The sequence below is a fragment of the Podarcis raffonei genome, chromosome 7, assembly GCF_027172205.1.
Source record: "Podarcis raffonei isolate rPodRaf1 chromosome 7, rPodRaf1.pri, whole genome shotgun sequence".
Lineage (NCBI taxonomy): Eukaryota > Metazoa > Chordata > Lepidosauria > Squamata > Lacertidae > Podarcis > Podarcis raffonei.
Window position 1 is genome coordinate 48,698,862 of NC_070608.1, and position 20,548 is coordinate 48,719,409.

The 20,548-nt window shown below is 39.2% G+C and overlaps 1 protein-coding gene across 12 annotated transcripts in view; it reads left to right on the forward strand.

Annotated features, from left to right (window-relative positions):
• PTPRM (protein tyrosine phosphatase receptor type M) overlaps positions 1-20,548 on the forward strand; it is a 408,835-nt gene that overhangs the window by 266,248 nt on the left and 122,039 nt on the right. For 6 of the 12 annotated variants that reach the window (XM_053396503.1, XM_053396505.1, XM_053396504.1 and 3 more), the window contains exons 14-15: positions 2,293-2,367; positions 18,815-18,947. In XM_053396503.1, the coding sequence (XP_053252478.1) occupies positions 2,293-2,367; positions 18,815-18,947 (208 nt within the window). The remainder of the gene's footprint in view (positions 1-2,292; positions 2,368-18,814; positions 18,948-20,548) is intronic. The other 6 variants (XM_053396510.1, XM_053396511.1, XM_053396515.1 and 3 more) reach the window with 1 other exon arrangement.

Sequence of the window (20,548 nt, forward strand, 5' to 3'; positions counted from 1 at the left end):
TACTTGTTCAGCCTATGTCTACATTTTCTATAATTCTCTTTTTCAGCTCACAGGTGACTATTGTTTTAATCTTGGAAAGTATCAGTTGTAGAAGAAAAGGGTTATTATTCTATTTATATCTTGTAGCAACAGTACTGTAACAGTTACTAACAACATAGTGCTTCAGAGTTGCATGGAGATATTTCAAAATATTATGCAGCAGCAGTTTTGAGCTTAATTGTCTGCAGATGGTGGATAATCTCCTTTCCTCACTCATTGCCACATATCTAACTGCACCCAGGCTGTTCTGTGTAATTTACAAGCTTTCATATGATTCTTTCACACAATTTTCTGTGGGTTTTTTCTTTTCTCCACTTCCCAGATGTTATATGCTGGAACTGACCTTTTAAAAGTTGTTTTATTTCCCCACCTTAGCGTAATGTATATAACAAGGTTAATAATTTAGTGACAATTATTTGTAGAATGGGGAGGGGAGAAATGTTAAACAAATAAGACTGTGTTAATAATAATTTTAAAATATTTTCTCCATTCTTATGTTCATGAAAGGATACATGCTTACTATGATCTCATGTAATAAACATTAATCAATATGTAGTCAAATTTAAGGAGCACATGTAATCTGTGGGAGAAGTCGTAACAAGATTCAATTGGAGCTTCATATTTTGGGATGGTTCTAACCGTGACTCTTGTGAGTCACTCCTGTATCTGAAGATGCTAATAAGAAGTATCTTCTTAGCATGAATAATGTGCAGATGACCCTTAAATCAAAACATTTAGTGTCTTTTTAAACCTTTATTTTTATTGATTTTTTTCATGTATAGAAATTACAAACAGCCATAAATGAAACTTCAGTAAAAATCATACACAGTGTGATTTAAACAGAAAAAACACAATTAAAATATGAAGAGATTAAAAGCTAAAATGCTCACAATATACAATGCAAATTTAAGGAAATGGCGGGGAAATTCAAGTATTTCATTGCTGACTGTAAAACACCCATTTTATTTTAATATGTTCAGTAAATGGACCCAAGTTTGCACAGAAGCCATCAGGGTTGTTAACTCTCTTGTAATCTAATTGGAAAGGTTAACTTCTTCTAACCAAGATGACACCCTAGAAAGAGCAGGGATTTCCACTGTTTATCTATCTCCATCCATCCAGGCAGTAAAGGTATGTTATTTCCCCCGTCAGGCTTTCAGTACAAATGTGTGAAGGGGCCCCTAATGCACTAGTCAGCTAGCCCCACCCCAGAGGCTGGTGTATATGTTGGCTACACATCCCAGTGTTGTGATATCCAGCTAGGTTATACTTAGAGCAGGTCCATTGTAAGGAATGAACTTAGCTCTGTATTGAGTGACTAATGCTGGATATCACCCCGAATCAACAGATTTTTCAGAAATTTATTTGTGGGATAAGTAAGACTGAGATCAGTGAACATGGGTTGAAGACAAGATAAGTCGAAGCTGGTGCAGTCACTCTAGTGGTTTTTTGTTTGTTCATTTGTTTATTTGAACAAAATGTTGTGCAAAACACATCAGGAAGCATCACAGAATATTTAAGGACTGGTTCACATTGCTAAATTCCTCCATGTAGTTGTGAATATCAGGGTGGACTGTGATCCCCTCGTAGGTCTCTGTGTGATTTGTAATATATTAGCAAGCATTTTATTTCTGATTGTTCAACAATAACAATAAAGTGCCCCCTCCCTATATATAAGGCTGCTAACCTAAAGAATGGTTGGGGTAACAAAAATTGAATTTCATGTGGAAGAACTGTGAACTCAAAAGTCAGTTCTGGTGCTTAAAACAAATTCCTGTATTCAGCAGGTGCTCCGAGTTCTGTAATTCTATGTCTTTTGCACCTCCTTCCAGTTGATAGATCTTGGGGTTCAGGTAAAGCACAAAGTAGAGTCTGATCCTGAAGTCTGACATACTCTGGTGAATGTAGAACTGAATGGAGAAATTTTAGTCAAGACCAAACATTGCTGGTGGTTAGCCTGTAGCCATCCCTGGTGGTTTTGCTTTTTCCAGCAGCCATCATAATATAAATGGCTGCCAGCTCACCTGCACACAGTTAAGTTCACATTAACTTTTATTCAGATGTGTAAACAATCACATGAAGGAATTTATCAATGTAAGTCACTCCTAACAATTTTTTCCCTCCCTTTCTTTCTTTAAATTTCTAAGGAATTGAAACAATAACATCTGAACAAGTTGTTTCTTGCTAGCTTAGCTTCAGTCTGGCTTTTTTTTCCCTCATGCATGCTGACCTGGAAATCTTCCTTTGCCTTAGCTGCGATAATCGTGACTCAGCTTACAACACCATACATTCGCATCGCCCCTGCTGCAGGCGACGACCAACTAACAGGTCAGACACTCAAGTATAGACAAGTCATCTTACCCATTTCCATCTCGCTTTTTGGGCTTGTTTTCCTCCACATTCTCATCATTCTTTGCTTGTAGCTGGTTTACCACAATGTAGACCTTTTTGAGGTTCAGCTCTACCTTTGTTTAGCAATTTGCTGGATACCAAATGTTTGGCACCTATATCCAAGAGCGCCAAACAAATTCGCTGCATGTTTCATTTGTGTGTTTGAGCACTGGGATCATCCCTTTTGAGCCTAATGTCACAAATACTTTGTCTGTCCTAACATTCCAGCAGCTAACATATTGTTCAGGATTCAGTTATATACACAAAGTATTCAGATGTATAATTTTTTTTCCAAATTTTTGTAACAAGGCACATGAGTAGTAAACATCTACTTTATGAATTCTAGGATCAGGCAACATTTTCTCACATGAAAAGTTTTTTATAATTTCACTAACAGCCTGAATGTAGTTAATGTACTATTAAACATACATAGAATTAAATAAATATTTATTTACATCCATATTCTAAAAAGAAAACGGTAGACTGAAATTTCAATCTACATGTTTTAAACTTATATAAATTAATTTTACTGGAAGTTTCTCTTGTTGAGAATTTAACAAAAAAATTAATATAAAATAAATTTAAAACTTGTCTCTAAGGGACTAGAGATGGATAACGTGGCTTTCCATGTTTTGTTTGACTACATTTAACATCACACTGGCAAGGGTTGATGGGAGTTTGATTTCAACATCTATTGCCCCACATATTCCTACCCCTATTGTATTCAACAAACATTCACAGATGTTTGTGAGAATTGCAAAGTGCTGCATTCTCAGGGACAAAAAGTTTGTTCAATAGGGATGTAATGTTCCTATTCCCTTATTTATATGGAGTGTTTTACCCATGGTGACCGATATTCATGGAATCCATGTATCCACAGTTTCCAAATAACTTGTGCATGAGCATCCATACATTCTTCTTTCTGAAAAAGCTGGTGGTGCTTCTTAGTGCTTTTTTGGGTAACAAATTGCACATCCAACTGCCAGTCTTGGAAAGTTCAATGATAATTAAACATCATCTAGTTCCTACAGAAATGTTGCAAAGAATTGTCAAACTGACAACATTTTCTCCCCATCTCTGCAACAAGTCCCAGTGAGTCCATTCATTGAAGAAGTGAAGTTCGTAAGGAATTTAGGTACCCTTGTCGGTTTACATCTACTGTGAACAGGCTTTTCCAGTTTAGCAAGCCCTTTTGCAGCAGGGACTAGATAGCATATCTTTGCTTAGATTTGAAAAGTTGTGCAAAAGCTGCAAAGCCTCTTCACTACAGCAGTGAAACAGATAATGGGTTTAAAACCCCATGTCAGTATTGCATCTATGGTTAAAATGTTTCTCCAGACTTGCTGCCAGGCATGCCAGGTGTCGTTTTCAGCACCGCTTGTTGCAGCCTTCGTACAAAATCTTTGCTAGGTAATGCATGTCCAACTACATCTAATTTTCCCCCCACTCTGAGAAGCTTTAACAAGAGTTTATGTATCCAGTTGTCAATATTTCCCTCCTTGATGGAATTGAACATGGGGGTGATTGAAGATATGTAAGGCCAATGGGATACATATCCTCACCTGCAGAACTACATTATTCACAACAGAAATAAAACATGGTAGATTACCACAGCATTTCTAGTTGAACCACAATATCTCCAGTTCTTCGGAATATAAAATATGCTGCACTGCAAGACAGGAGCTAGACCTGTCCCTTCATTATACTTAACACCTCCAAAATTGTCAGTATTACATAAAGTGAATCCCAATATTTATATTAAGAACAGCAGAGAAATGTATTCATTTGCTTGGTATGTGGAGATATTCACTTGTTGGTTTGTAAAACGTGGTTTTCATTGTGGTATTTTTGTGCTAAAGAAGTAATAAAATGCTGGTTTGGATAAGACGCCAGTTGATTCTTACACCCTTTACGCATCACATATTTTGGATCAAATAAAACATGGTATCCCCCTGATTTAAAGCAAAAAAATAAAATGGTACTATCCTTGGGGTGTTCCATTGCCAGGTGGAAAGTCTAACCTGCCCTACCACAGTGCTTCTGCAAACCATGTGCATTCCCCATAAAATGCTCTGTCTGCAAGTAGCATGCGAGGCTACTCTTCCTTTCAGCAAATCTTTTCCCCTCTTGTATTTTAAAATAGTGAATTTTCTGCTTGAACAGGCAGACAGTAGTTGCTAAGCACCTTTAGTGAAACATGCTCTAAATTAGTACCACACGGTTTGTTGCTGAGGCAGCTCTCCAGCTCTGTCAGCTAAACAGATGAATGGTTATCTGAAACTAGCAGAATTGATTAACAAATGCATATATAATATCTCTGAGAATGAATCCAAAATCCACATGCTTTTGCAGTAACAGCTTTACATTTTTCTTGTAAGTGACAGCAGACTTGAAACCACTAACTCACAAGTGATGTGTAATATTTGCCTGGACTTTCCTTGTGTTAATAATGTATGCTTTAGTTAGGCAACATCACCCATTATCCAGCTAAACCAAAGAGCTGAAGTATATAGTATTATTGACATCTGTAGAATCTACTCATCTGTTGTATCATGAGAATCACTTTTGTCATTGTTACTCAAGATAGTTTGGGGATGATCTACCCTACATGGTGATAAATGATGATTTTATTTCTTGTATATTCATTCCATGTATAACAGTGATGACCAAACTTGGCCCTCCAGCTGTTTTGGGACTACAACTCCCATCATCCCTAGCTAACAGGATCAGTGGTCAGGGATGATGGGGATTGTAGTCCCAAAACAGCTGGAGGGCCAAGTTTGGCCATCACTGATGTATAATAATCAGAGCCTATGTTCCAGTTGTGGCTATTTTTTCATCATGTTCTTGTTTTTCTTATTTATATCTGGATCCAACAATTTAAATTCTTCTGGGCACTTGTCTCTCAGAGCACCTCCATATCTCACATTTGATCATGTTGGCCTTCTGTATACTAATACTTCTGACAATAGTAAACACATAAAGTCAGAGTGACAATTGTCTACTCTTTTATATGTTCATATGTGGGGCAGCCACAGCCTAATCAGAGTTCCTAAGAGCATACACACTGGTGTTTAATGATGTGTGTCTGTTGTTCACACTTAGCAGATACTCTTAGAAAACACAACCGCTATGTAAAGCGCAGAGCTCTTCTCAATTGTAGTATCTCAGCCAAGTTAGATAAAGACTTCTGACTGACAGCCCTCATCAGTTGCAAGGCCTCTCTTTGTCACCAACCTTATTGCCAGTATATCGGCTTCGATTAGAGCTCCAGCATTTGTTACACTGATAGTTCAAAGATTCTGTTTCTCCCCATTCTACGGAGCAGAATGTAAAGTGAATGGAAAATGCTCTCCTTTCTGCAACACCAGCTGAATGCATTTTAATAGGCTCCAGTGTCACTTGTGATTTATGGCCCCTTTTTGTTCTTTTATGTGTTATATTTGTCATTTTTTCTGTGGCAGTTTCATCTATAAAACAGTATTGTTACAAGAAAATGTTAAGAGGATATACGTAGAATTGCCACAGGAGCTGCTCCTTTTAAGCACCCCCCCTTCCCCTCTGACCCCATCTGCAGGAGCTGATCGCTTCTCCCACCTTGCTTTATTTTTGCAGCGAAAACATGGGGTCACATAGGCAGTACTCTCTCTGAAGGGGAGTACGTACGCGTTAGGCATGTCTGTCAATGTGCAGCACAAATAAATAGCTACATTAAGTGAATAATTTAGGATAATAGGAACAGAGCATCTTCTCCTGATGGTGACAGACTCCATAAATACTAAAAGACAGCAAAAGGAACAAACCTGTTCCAATTGTATGCAAATAGTGAAGTGATAAGGAATCTTTTCAGTGGTATATTTAGACTGCTCTATCAGTATTTTGAAAAAGGAGCTAGATATTTAATCACAATTACAATAAGAACCAGTGGTCAAGAGTTCCAAAACTGAATTCCATCCTATGATTATCTTTCTGATTGTTGTTCTGATTACTGATGCAGCATGAGCTGCAATTACAGAGCTGTTGCCAAGATGGCCGCTGCTTTGTTCCATGTCACTGTTAATTATTTCTACGTGTTGCTTTGTTGTTATCATATTTTTAGACTGTACACTGCCTTTTTACTGAAGTGTGTCTTTTAAATAACCGTTGGTAGTTGATCTATTTTGAATTAATAGAGAGGATGAAGACCTGAAGTTGATTCTATCTTTGGAAGATTACTGGTGCTCAAGTAAAGGCCACATTGTAAGGGGGGAAAAATCAAACCCACTTTGTAACCTGAGGAAAAAATTATACAACTGTGCTAATTGTCTCTGTGTGCACCTCAACACTGTTTTAGAAGCTTCAGAAGAGATTATTATTATAGTGTAGAAATTCTATTTATGGTTCAGACCTTCAGGTATCACCTCATAATCATTGTAAAACAAAGTGAATCTGAGTTTTCTTCAAGAAATAAAATAAAATATATGTATCTGTTTAACTATGAATGCCACTCATTAAGACAAGATTCCAAAAACTGGTTTTTGAACAAACAGTGGTTCATCCATCATTCACAGTACTAGAACAGACAGTTTTACTCCATTTGATTCTCTGTCATGCTCTGTGAACTAACTTTTGCTGCAAGAAAACTGCTTTTCTGAATGCACCCTACATTTTTGCTAGTTCCATGTTAGCTATGATGTCTGTGTGGCAGCCAAAAGCATTCTAGCATAAGTTTCTTGGCTGTCTGTTTTCCTGTTTTCCTTCCTGCCTAATGATTGGGAACTATTCTATGCAAATGGTAATCTAGTGCAACAAATTCCAATGCACAGCCAGTTTCCATGGGCTTATGAAAGCTGGTTGTGTTCCTTTGCTTTGAGACACAGGAAATGCATTTTTATGACTATTCATTCAAGTATTTCCAGCTCAAAACTGATTTCAAATTACATATGAAAATCTGATCAAACAATTTCGGTATAATTGCCCATAAGATCTATGCTTTTAAAAAGTTGAACTATTTTAATTCAGGAAAGTAATTCGGAGATAGGTTAAGCCAACAAATATCTAGAGCACACTTCATTAGATGCATGAAATGTTGTCCTGAGTTACTAGCTTAATATGCACACATACAAACACAAACATCCCAGTGTGGGAGGGAGGATTGTAATCAGTAGAACTAAAAGGCCATGACATTTCTGTTCAAAGTTAAAATGTATACAAGATAAGAACAGTGAGCATTCACAGCAACCATAATTAGTGATAATACAATCATCCTAGCTTTTTATGCTAATTTAACACCTGTAGTGGGGACATGAAAAAACCTTGGTTCCAATTAGGTTTTAAATAAATACAATTATACATAGCTAAACTCTAGTTTGGCACTTGGATGCTGGAATTTCTCTCCTCATTTGAAATTCTTTGGCTGAAGAATGATGACCCTTTGGTCAGCAGCAGTATGTCATAAGAGACTGAAATGTTCTCCCTTTAGTTTCTGAATGTCCAGTTATTCCATTCTGTAGAGAGTAGAGACTGACATTGTCTGTTCTATGTAGACAGAAGCTAGACATAGTTGGCATATATCATGTCAGAGGAGGCTATTGTGTCATATAATATCATTGTCTGAGTAGATATGGGAAAAGAGTTAGGGTCTGGGTTTGTAGCATTACTTTGTTCCACCTCAGACAATGATTCAAAACTGAAATAAAACTGTGCCACAAATGCCATTTTAGCTCATTATTATGGATAAGTTTTTTAAAAGTTAATTGAGGAAATGTGAGTTTCCATGGGCACAGCAGTGCAGTTTCTATCAAATTTGAAAAGTTTGTGCCATCTGTGTGGTATAGGCTGGCACTCAGTCTCATTTTAAAAATGTCAGCTTCATTAGCAATTGCAAACACAAGAATAAAAATATGAGCTAATGTCTCAAAAAATGTATGGCCTGAAATTATTTTAAGAAACAAATGATATATCTGATACTAATTTCAAAAGCCAATGGTATTTAAGTTACTAAAATAAAATGAGAAAAATATGTTTTTATATATAGAAAATAAAACCATTACCTTACATCTCCCCCTTCATAGAGAACCTATACACATAAACAAGACATGAAACAAAATTTGAATTTCTGGTCTTTGTGGTGCTGGACAAGGAGGTTGTCAAGTCAAAATTTCAAAATGCTTAGGTAGATATAAATGAGAGGTCCTATTGTACTCTATGTAGCAAGACTGTTTTGAAATGGAGGAATGCAATGAGGGTTTGTCTGTCCTTTTAAACAAGAGAGATACAGCTTTAACAACAACAGATGCATAGCCCTTTAATAACAGAGGGTATTGCCTTCCACAATAGCTTGACAACTGATGTGTGTTAAGCAGTGTGTGTGTGTGTGTGTGTGTGTGTGTGTGTGCGCAACATACACAATTTAAAGGTGGACTGAAAAAGCTATACCTTTTCTGTGAATGTGTATTACTGTTGTCTCGTATTGCCAAGACAAAATGCATCCGGAGAGAGGTGTGGCTCCCACAGAATGTACCCTCCTTTTCATTTTTCCCATACTACTTTGCTACTAAAGGATGTGAAACTGGACCCACTGCTTCCTCGGTTAGGGCCGGTACCCTCAGCTAGGCATCAGTGCCAATGGAGACAGCTTGGCAGCACTGATTAGAGAGGGAGGAGAAATGGGACAAAAGTGCAGAATTGGATCCCAAGGAGGGGTCCAGCTCTTTGGGAAGCACTGATTAGATGCTGTGGAGGAGCCAAGTGGGTTGACAGAGGAGAAGCATTGACACTGGATATCCCAACCGCCACAACAGAACCATCTGACTTGCCTAAGGTGCCGCCTCCTGTCAATGAAATGAGGCTAGAACAGACAGTGAGCTGGCCATGTCAACTCTGCCTCCATTGCCAAGGACATGGCACCAACTATGCCAGCACGAGCAGACTCGTCCTACTCGTAGGAGTGCCTCCTTGCTTGATCAGTCCTCAGGCTCAGGAAAACGACAGTGCAAATGACTATTCCTGCCCTGCTCTTCAGAAGAAGAGCCCGGGGGCATGTCAGGTGTTGGGACAAGGCCTTAACTTATTCCTAGCCATGTAACATAGAGCTCTGCTGTGACTTCTCAACCACGTAGACTGTAACTTGATCTGTGTTTGGGTGCTATAGTGAATTCTGGAATAAAGCCTTTAATAATAATAACTGAGTTGAGAGTCCAAGTACCGAGTTCATGAGTTAAGTCAGGGTCAGGACAGCAGAGGATATTCAAGGGGTTTTTTTATACTCCTTGAAAATCCACTGACAGCAAAAATCAGACCTCATGAACATTTGGTGCAGCACTATTGACTTGATGTTGGCCTTGGCCGGATTCATATCATTTCCAAGTATACTGTCCTGCCTTTTGACTCATCTGAGCCCTCTGCTCAGACTTCATTACTTTGTTTCCAACTTCATCTAATCCCAGCCACCCTCTCATAGGAATGCCCTTTGACAGCAATATTTATCTGGTGACTGACAGGCCTTTGGCCTCTGCCACAAGATCCTGGCTGTATCTAGCATGGGGGGGGGGGTGGAATCAAGAAAGACATTCTAAAACAAAGCTTCAGTATCTTTAGTAACCCATGCCTCTCTGGGATAAACTGGAATTCTTTCTGAACTTAATGCTTGGGGCAAGGCAGTGGGGTGCATAGCAACCCAGCATTAGCAAGGAGACACACAGAAAAGCATTAACTAAGACGCACCAACAGTATTTTTCAAAGAAAACTGCAGCAAACATGGGGCATTATTCTTTTGCTCAGGGAAACAGATTTTTAAGAGACATTTCCTGTTCTTTTTAAATATTTTTTATTAATTTTCCAAATAAAAGTTACACAAAATTCTGCAAAATGCAGAGTCTGATGACAGTATACATAGTCCATATACAATTATGGATTGGTTTTATTATATGCCTGTTTTGGTTTGACAACAAACACTTTGACATTTTCAGCAATAGGGCGAATTTTTACATTCTTTTTAAATATTTAGCAGAAGTCACTATAATATAATAGGATATTGGTCTTGGATTGAAAACACCCAGTTTCAAATTGCTGTTTACCCCTGAAACTCACTGAGTGACTTTGGGTCAGTTATTCAGCCCTCATACATCCATTTTGCTATGATAAAAAAAATAGAACAGGAAAACTGTGTGTGATTAGTGTGTCAGCTCAGAACCAAAAGGTAGCAGTAAAGCTAGCATCTCGTCATATTTCTAACTCTAGTCTTATTTCATACATTAAAAAAAATCATCTGAGTTTGTAAACACTTTGAAGATTACTCTGTTACTGCCAGTGCACATAGTCCATTCATCCAATATTCCAGACTATGACTGAGTGTGGGTTACACCAGCCCTGCAAAGCAGCACAGTGTTGCTGTAACCATTTTGTTGAAGGGAGGGAGAAGGGAATGAATGACAACCTTGGAATGTAGTCCAGCATTTGGACTAGGGAAATGCAGTGGGGAGGGAATGCAGTGATGTTGGTTGTAGCTGCAGTACACTTAGGTGCTGGAGAAGGTGAGGAGAGCCAGGGAAAGAGCAGCTCCCTCCCTGGCTTCTGGAACACTGTTATGTCAGCTTCCCAGATTCCCACCTATTACCACAAGGCACAAGGGAACTTGATGAAGTAATTTTCCCAGGGCACCTGAATCCTCAGCATGGACATGAGGTGCCCTGGAAACAGCATGTCCCAAAGCTCCTTCTGTTCAAAATGTGGAAAACAAGCTGAGGATTCAGACTGAAAGCCAGTTTGGCATAGAGGTTCCAGTATCAGGCTTCGGACCAGGGAGAATAGAGTTGAAATCCCAGTTCAGCCAATTCACTGGGTTGCTTGCTCTCAGTCTAATCCACCTCACAGGTTGATGTGAGGATAAAATGGGAGGAAAGTACACAACTCTGAACTCCTTGGAGAAAGGGTGGGATAAAAGTACAACAAAGACATAAATAAAATAAGTATCCGGGCATCTTGGGAAAACTACATTTTCTAGAGGTATACTTCTTTATATTTCAATATGAACAAGAGAAGAACACTCAGGAGACATGTTATTATGACCTAGCCAAGTTCATACTCTAAACCAGCTAGATTTGGTGGCATCACTAATCGTAATTGTAACCACATAGGTGGAAAGCCAACACACTTTTAAAGCAACAATGACTGAAATTCAAGCCATATCCATTTTTTTAAAAAAAGGAATAATAAAACCAGCACAAAGCATTATGTTAAGCAGATCAAGAATGAATGGTAGTTACTTTTTGGTGGGTATGCAGATGTGCTATTTCATCATCTTTATGCTTCTGTAAGTTGTTTATTTTGTTGGCATCCAGATCAACCAAACTAAAAAATCAGAGCTGTCGGAATCCTTAATCTGATTTACAGTTTGTAACAGCTTCCATAATACTAGGCTGCTTTTGCCAGGGGTTTTTTCTCTCCAAGATTTTAGGGTGGTGTTGGCATAGGGCTCATTCTGGCTACTGCTCTCCTGGGCCATCTGGCTGTGAGTAATGCGTGCTGATCCAGTTCAGGGGGTGCTCTTGCATCTTGCCCTTTCAAGGGCTTGAGGTGAACTCAGATGCATTTGGCTCTCTCTAGCAGGTTTAGAAACTGTTTTTGCTTCCAAGGACTAGATGTGCCAGTGGGTGGGTGGTGTGTCCATGCTAATGGGGCGGGGCGGGGATAGAATACTCTCCCCTCACACAATCACACATCCTTCTTCTCACACCCACAGATGTACACCCACTCATAGGTATGTGCATAGACACACAGTCTTCCAGTTTCTTTCTTTCGTTCTCAAACGCAGACACAAACTTCTCCCTCTCTCTACCCCAGACACATACCATGACCTATCCCCGCTTCCCAGCTGCATGAGGATCACTTTGCCACATGCTTTCCTGCACCTCCTAATTAGGGACATGAAAAGTCTTTGCTTTCCATTCTGCCATATGTTTGTTGTATGCATCACTATTTCTGTTCCAGTGCAGTTTGTCTTCCACCAAAAATGTTATTCATCTCATTGTGCGCAATGGCAAAATTACATAACTTACGTGATTACTTAGGTAATTTATGTAATTAATTACACTGTTTTTACATTATCCCACTTCATTTCAGTGCAAAGGAAACTCAACACAAATGGGGGAGAAGTATTGACTAATTTCTCTTTGTGAACTGAAAGGAACAACAGCAAATACTGGTTGTATTTGCTGGGTTGATTTTCATTCCAGACATGGGATGAAGAAGTGAACACTGACATTTTCTGCTTCCATTGCCACTTTTTTCTTTCTCCTTTTCTTTTACAATTCTCTAACATTCTTACTCCTGAAAGCTAATATTGTTATTCATGCTTGCTGTTAGCACAGAGATTGCAATATTTGTTATATCAGGTGTGTAGGAGGGCAGGTTAAACCGGCACTTATCAGAAATCCTGAAGCAGCTAAACTTGCTGGTCACATGCTGATTAGCAGTGCAGGAAAAGCTTGTATTTTCCCCAATGCCCATCTGATGGCTGATTAACTGGACAGTGGGGGAAAGTGGATACGGTTTTGTTGGCCACACTGAGAGCGGCTGCGGGCTCACGTGGCCCACAAGCCTTGAGTTGCCAACATGTCCTCTGTAGGGTCCATTCTGTTCTCTCAGCTGAGTAACCTTGAAAGCTCCCACTCTTTCCTTGTGTTCCAAGTTGTGAAATACTCCCCTGCCTGTTGCATTAATTAATGCAACCTCTTTAGGATTTAGGACCTCTCAGCACCTGCTGACTGTGAATACAGATTAGCCCCTTGAACTGATGCCTTGATTGAACTCTTCAGCATTTGACCCAGTTTCTGCATCAAACACACCTCAGCTGCAAGGGCAGAGGATCATACTCGGCTGAGAAATGGAATCATGCCAAGTCTTTAAGGCAGAACTGAATGTCTTCCCTGTCTCTTTTCCCATCCTCTCGCATTGTGGCAAATTCCTTGAATTAGATAATCAAAGGCAGAAGCGCACCAGTATTTGACAATTTTAGTCCTGTCCTATTTTGCATGATTCCATGTTCCTAATCACAATGCAGCTGTCAAATAGGGGGTATAACATTTCATTTCCCTGACCTTATCTGCAATATGAGTTAAGGGTGGGTGCTGAAAAGTGATATTACTTGGATCCTGCTGCCTGCATAATAATTTGATTGCCGGCCTCTTAAGAGTATGAGTTTTTTGAGCCTGTGATCATTTACTTTGCTCTCAGGAGGAACAGATGGATATTTACCAGTTTCTATATTACAAAGGTCAAGTTAGCGCTAAAAAAAGAAATGGAGAAAAGAAAAACCATCTTGGGCCAGTTCGTAACAGGAAAAGTAGATTCCATCGGTAACTCAGCTCTGCTGTGACTTTTTTCTTGGGTGTTTTAAAACTTTGCCATTATATTATTTGATCAGAAGAACATCTGTTTAAAAAGCATCCAAATGACGCATTGAGCAAATGCATATAAAGCCAACAACAGTGAAGAAATTGCCCCAGCTTCTGGTCAGACTTAAACGAGAAATTGAAGTGAAACCAGCATGTTCTGATAAAGGAAAGGATTATTGAACTAAGTGGCACCATGGAGCCGGGGGGAATTAGCAGCTTTTATGTCTCTACACAACAGACCTGATTTTACTTTTATACATGTTTTTTCACACTTATGTGAAGGTTACAATGAAAAATGTATAATTAAATCTAATGAACTAAACTGCAATCCCCTTAAATTTAATGTAGCTTATTCCCAGATAAGTGGGCTTAGGATGGAGCCTTAGTTATTTACTTTCAAAAGAAGTAATATGAAGTAATTTTTCCTAGCTCATACAAGTTATCATTTGCGCTACAATTCAGCCCATAGCTATATACACTGAAGTTGTATTTGTTTCAGTGGGTTTACTGATTACTAGATTGTAAACAAAACTGCATGATCCTATGAACTGCTTTGTAGGTACAGCTGATTACATTGTAGGTGCAGCAGCTCATGAGATCAGGTAGGCTTGAAGCTACAGTTGATTGCTAATTATTTTACCAGGATTAGCTTCATTGGTGGCACTTAAATTGTAGATGCTTGCCGACCTGTCCTTGCTGAGGCATAAATATAAAGGAACATGGGGGATTTGCAAATCCCCACAGTGCTGATGGCCTTCTGAATTCAACTTTGTCATTGGAGGCCTAGATGGCCTGATAGAAGGAGTGCCTTCTGTCAGCTTTGGTTGGTATTATAGCTGCCAGTGTTCCTGGACAGAGATAGCTTGGCCACAGTAGTCCAGCTACAGGCAACTTCAATACTATTACTGTTCCCTAGGTAGGGATTCTCTTGTGCTTGGTCTAGAAACTGCAGCTAGTGCAGAATGATGCAGCATGATCGCTGACGGGAGTGAAACCTTGTCAATGTATTATACACTTCCAAAGGATCTACAGTGGCTGCCAATTTGTCACCAGCCCACATTCTATTCAATATGTTGCTATTATCCACTTAGGGCCACTGGTTTGAAGGATCACCTTACCCTATACAGACACCCCCTCTATGCCCACTCAATTACTTCAGTCTGTAGAAAAGGCTGTTTTATAAGTGCCATATGCTGTTCATTCTGCTCTTGCGAGGAATCGATATTTTAGTATGGCATTGCCTGTGTTTTGGAGTTGCCTGTCTATCAATATCAAAAAGGTCTCTTTGTTTTACTGTTTTTGATGCCTGCAAAAACCATTTTTGTTTAGATAAGCCTCCCCAGACATGTAAATTTAATAGGTGGAAGTGCTCTTCAACTCTGTTTGGTTCCCCCCCCCTTTATATTTTGGTAATTTTATTATGTCTACTTTTAAGTCCATTGGTTTCATCAGTATTTTCTTACTCATATTTCATTCTATTGAATGTACACCCCTTAGAAGTTTTCATTTTTCTTCTTTTTATTAAGTGGTATATAAATCTTGTTAAATAAATAAAATAAGATCCAGAGAGGGTTTCCTAAGGAGTGGATACATGTGTGCTTTTACCTGACTGGAATGTGTCCTTTATCCTCTTTGCTTACCTGCATGGAGGACAGAGAAGGGTGTGAGTGTGTGCCAAAACTAGCCCATTGTGCAAAGTCAGAATTGGCACTCATTGCTCTGTTCAGTTTTATATCTTGCTCCGCCTGCCGCTGGCTTGTGGTGGCCCCTGGAAAGTTGTGCAGAATTGAATATGGCCTTCGGGTTGAAAAAGATCCCTCACTCCTGCTATAGAGGAACTGTACCAAAACTGGCATCAAGGTCAGGGTGAATAGAAGTGACTTTATTCCAAAATGCCTGGCAAATTAGTCCCAGCCGAGTCCCCGTGTAGGATGTTGTTTTAACATCCACTGAAGACATTTTTAGTTTAAATAGGCATTCCCTCAAGTGTGATCCAGCCATTGTATGGAATATTAGAAGAAGAAGAAGAAGAAGAAGAAGAAGAAGAAGAAGAAGAAGAAGAAGAGGAGTTTGGATTTGATATCCCGCCTTTCACTCCCTTTAAGGAGTCTCAAAGCGGCTAACATTCTCCTTTCCCTTCCTCCCCCACAACAAACACTCTGTGAGGTGAGTGGGGCTGAGAGACTTCAAAGAAGTGTGACGAGCCCAAGGTCACCCAGCAGCTGCATGTGGAGGAGCGGAGACGCGAACCCGGTTTCCCAGATTACGAGACTACCGCTCTTAACCACTACACCACACTGGCTCTCTTAATTGTACATCTGTAGAAATAGTGAGTTGTGGGGTTTTTTAAGATTTTGCATTTAAAAAAAGAAATCTCATTTTATCTTGTTGTGCATCACTTTGATGGCCTAAGCCTGTAAATCAGTTTATAAATGTGTAATACAAATAAATAAAGTAATAAACATCCAGAAAAGGTCTGTTGAGAGTAATTTGATGTAGTGATGCTGGAGGAGTAACATGTGCTACTGCTTTCAGTGTGGTATAAATGTGCTTTTGCTTGGGTTCAGAGATATTCACTTCCACACTTGCACTATCTATGTTTTAGTTGCCTCTTTGCTTGTTTCATGGCCCCTAATTCCCTGGTAAACCAGAAAGCCAGCCAAACTCTACAATGTGGGAGATGATGCTTGCGAGTGATAGGCTTGTACCAGCCCACCAGTGCAAGGATTTCTGATTGCATAACTAGACTTCCCCTGCTCTCCTTTCTCACACCTGCCCCCTAAATCTGTCCTGGGAGTTCTCCAATTCTCCAGAGCAGATTTCGGAAGAGCGTGTGAGTTGGATACATTCCATTGTGGATACTTCCACACTAGATGTTAGATGGAATAAAATTAACATGAAGGAAGATAGAAGGATGCAGCTGCCAAAATGTGGAAAGTTATGAAGGTTGCTGTGGGAAAACAATTGCAGGTGGGCAAAATTGGGCTAGATCAACTCCTCCCAGTTCACCCTCCCAGGTTTTAGTTATACATGCCAGGTTGACCCCTTCCTCCACCTTTAAATGGTTTGTGACATAGGTGTTATTATAAGGGGAAGAACCACCCCACTTGCCCTGTCTTGCTCATTTTGGCCACACATTCTCTCTACTGTTGTGATGTTTTCTGTTGGGCCACAGCAAAGTCCCAAAGTATGGCCATAGCTAACTGGGGAAAGTACATTATTAAGTTGGCTTTTGTGATATAAAATAGGAGGGATGTGTCCCTTCCACATTAATTTTAAACATGAAGGCAAAAAGTGCTTGTATGTGTTGAAAGTAGCAATAGCCATTTGAAAACATTTTGTGTATGTGAATCACAAAGTTAGTCACTTGGGTCCAGTAATAAAATCTATCCTGCAGATCATCACTTCTTCATGCTCAATGAATATTAAAAAAAAAACTTGCTATATCAGCACCTTCCTTGCTCTTCTCAAGCATTGACATGGCAAGCAAGGTTAGGAAGGATTGTGAGGTGTGTCATATCAGGCAAAGCATAAATGGTATGACAAATGTCACCCATTAGTGACACTTACTCCTAATTAGTATTAGTGAGAGACCAAAGAAGTGCTTGCTCCAGTTTGGATATTATGGGTCATCTTTGGGGATGATATATAATGCAGGGATTTGCACCAATGTAGAGAGATCATATATACGGTGTCTAGAGGGATGATCAAGTAGTGACCAGCTCGTTAATAGCCACCAAAGTAGTTATAGAAAGATTTGTTCACCTAATGTGGCAACCACTTTGTAAAAATTCAGCTATAAACTTTGACAGTAGGGGTTTTGGAAATCTGACCCTTGTTTGTCTGAGTGAGAATTTGAGTACCCTTGAAAAATTGGCATCATTTGATACTGAGCAATGAAAAACCCTCTCTGAGTTGATTATTCATTACCATGGTTTCTAGGCAAAAAAAAAAAAAGTTAGAACTTAATCAGAGCTTTCAAAGACCTTGATGAAAACAGGAGTGTGCTGGTCCCCAAACGTTAAAAGTTTAATTACATTTTACTTGTACCCCGCCCATACCCATGTCAATCCAAAGGAACTTTAATGAGGGAGATTATAAATCAGACTTGTTTCCAGGATTGTCTGTCTACCTTGTGAAGGTGACATGGTGCTTCGAATGATGAATACTGTCATATTTTGATTAAAAAGTCAGAAGTCCTTTAAGGGGGTCAGCATGGTGAATTGAATAATGCATCCTTAACAGTTTTCATGCTAAAATTATTTACCGTAGAAAATGGATGTTTCATGAGACATGGATTCTGATGTTCCGTCACATTATACAGTAAACAGAACAAACATTACTCCTTTTTTTGTAAAGAAGCGGCTATAAAAGCTGAAGACCGTGGCTGCTGTAAGGCACTGGTTATCTCATTTAAACAGATATTAAATGTGGGTGCCAGTGGTGTGATCATCAGCTGCTTCCATTTTGTGAATAAATTGCTTAGAAGGAGTCTTTTGCCTACCAGATGTGACCTAGATTTAGATTTCCAAAGGCAAAAAAAGTCTATTGTGTAAAAACAAAACAGTTGCTGGTAAAATGCATGTTAAATGAGCTTATCTCACATTTCCAGGTGTTTAAGCTAATATGTTAAAGAATTACTGCTTCATTTATGAAAAATAATTTGCAGAAAATGTTTCAGCAAATCAAATTTGGATAGGGGATTAGGATAGTTATTGTGTTTGTTAGCAAGTTTTTAAATAGCAAGGCCAACAGGGAGGGTAACACAGATAATAAAAATATAGAAAATTGGTATGTGGGAACAGGGTACAGTGTGGGTATAGCATCAGAATTTGGTTTAGGGTTATGAACAATTGGATTTGTCTCAGCGCATATGAATATATTATAAGAAATCAATGATTTGGTGTCTGCCAGCTTTGATGACGATTATGATGATGTCAGATATTAGAAAAAAAAACATGCAATGTCTTAATTATTTTCTCCTCTCTTTTACAAATGTGTTTTTGTAGGTGCAGCAACTAGGAAACCAGACCCTGAACCAGAGAATCAAACAGACCACACCGTTAAAATTGCTGGAGTAATTGCAGGAATCTTGCTGTTCGTTATTATATTTCTTGGGGTTGTGTTGGTTATGAAGAAAAGGTGAGTAGTTAATAAATCTCTCTGTGTCTGCATATTTGTGTTGAAGCATCTCCTGCAGCAGTTCTCAGTAAAACAGATGCAAAGTTTCTGGCTACTTTTATGGACAGTTTGAAAAGATATGCTGCTTATTCTCCCTAAAGCCTTGCTAGTGTTGAATGAATTGTGATATCTGACTCTTTCCTCCTGCAGCAGCATTCTTAGTAAATTAATGTCAGTGCCTTTTTATTAAAACACCCTGCAGTTGGGGATTCTTGCACTATATACTGTACAATCAGCCCAAATGGCATAAGGATAATGTTTATGTGTAGCCCCACTCAATCTAAGAGCTAAGGCAAAAATTAGAGATGACTGAGTCATTGTAGAACTCAAAAATGCCACACACATATATACATATGTCTAACAAACACTGCTTGGAACCAAGATATAGCATTGTAACCAAAGAACTGTGAAAAGAAGGTAAATTGGAAAAGTGCGGAAGGGTTTGTGCCAGACCATAATAGTAGTTGTCATGCTTCTGCCTTTGCAAGGTGCTGTGTAAACAGTTACACAAGCCGAAGAATATTTTTGGAGTTAGTTTGGCTTTTCTCACACAGCGTTTTAGTGGAAAAATAGCCCTGCACCAAAAGACAACTCCGTCCATGATCAAAATGACACTTCTGGATCCAAGCTGGACAGAAGTGTAAGAGTGGAATTTTGAAGAGTGCTGTTTGAAGTATTTGCTGTGTATATTTTCCTCAGTGAAAACAAGTGAAATGATTACAGTGGTACCTCGGGTTAAGTACTTAATTCGTTCCGGAGGTCCGTTCTTAACCTCAAACTGTTCTTAACCTGAAGCACCACTTTAGCTAATGGGGCCTCCTGCTGCTGCTGCACCGCCAGAGCACAATTTCTGTTCTCATCCTGAAGCAAAGTTCTTAACCCGAGGTACTATTTCTGGATTAGCGGAGTCTGCAATCTGAAGCATATGTAACCTGAAGCGTATGTAACCCAAGGTACCACTGTATATTGTTAGAATGCTGAAGTTAACCTAGGGCAGGTTCAGCCGCTGCATTTAAGTGAGTGAAAGGCAGATGGCCCTGTTCTGAGCAAACATTACAAGCTTGTGGAAGTTTTGATTGTACTCAAAAATTATAATGTCCTGGAAAATCTGCCTGACATCAAGGTAATACATTTGGGAGTGGAAGCGAGGGAATGGTTTTCGCCATGGGACTAGTAAGGGCATATCGCAAACTACAGTAGAAGATTGGGCCAATATTATTCATGTTTTACTTTGAATATGCTTAGGTTCATTTGTCAATGAAGCTCTGAGTTGATAGAATATGATTGGTATGGAAAATATCTGAATGTTTGTACTTAGAATACTTGATCCTTTGCAGTTGTAGGTTTCTTGTGTGCAGTGCACACCACTGCAATTTCTCCAGGCCTCAAGTTCCTTAAATGAACTCAGATATACTTGCGAAAGACCTTACAGAGTTCCAGGTATGAAACGATCTATCAATAGAGCTAGGTTTGAAAAACACAAGTACATTTAAGTCACCTGCGTATTAAAATGGTTCCTATGGCATGACTGTGAACCAGATGGAATTCAGTGTCATAAGGTA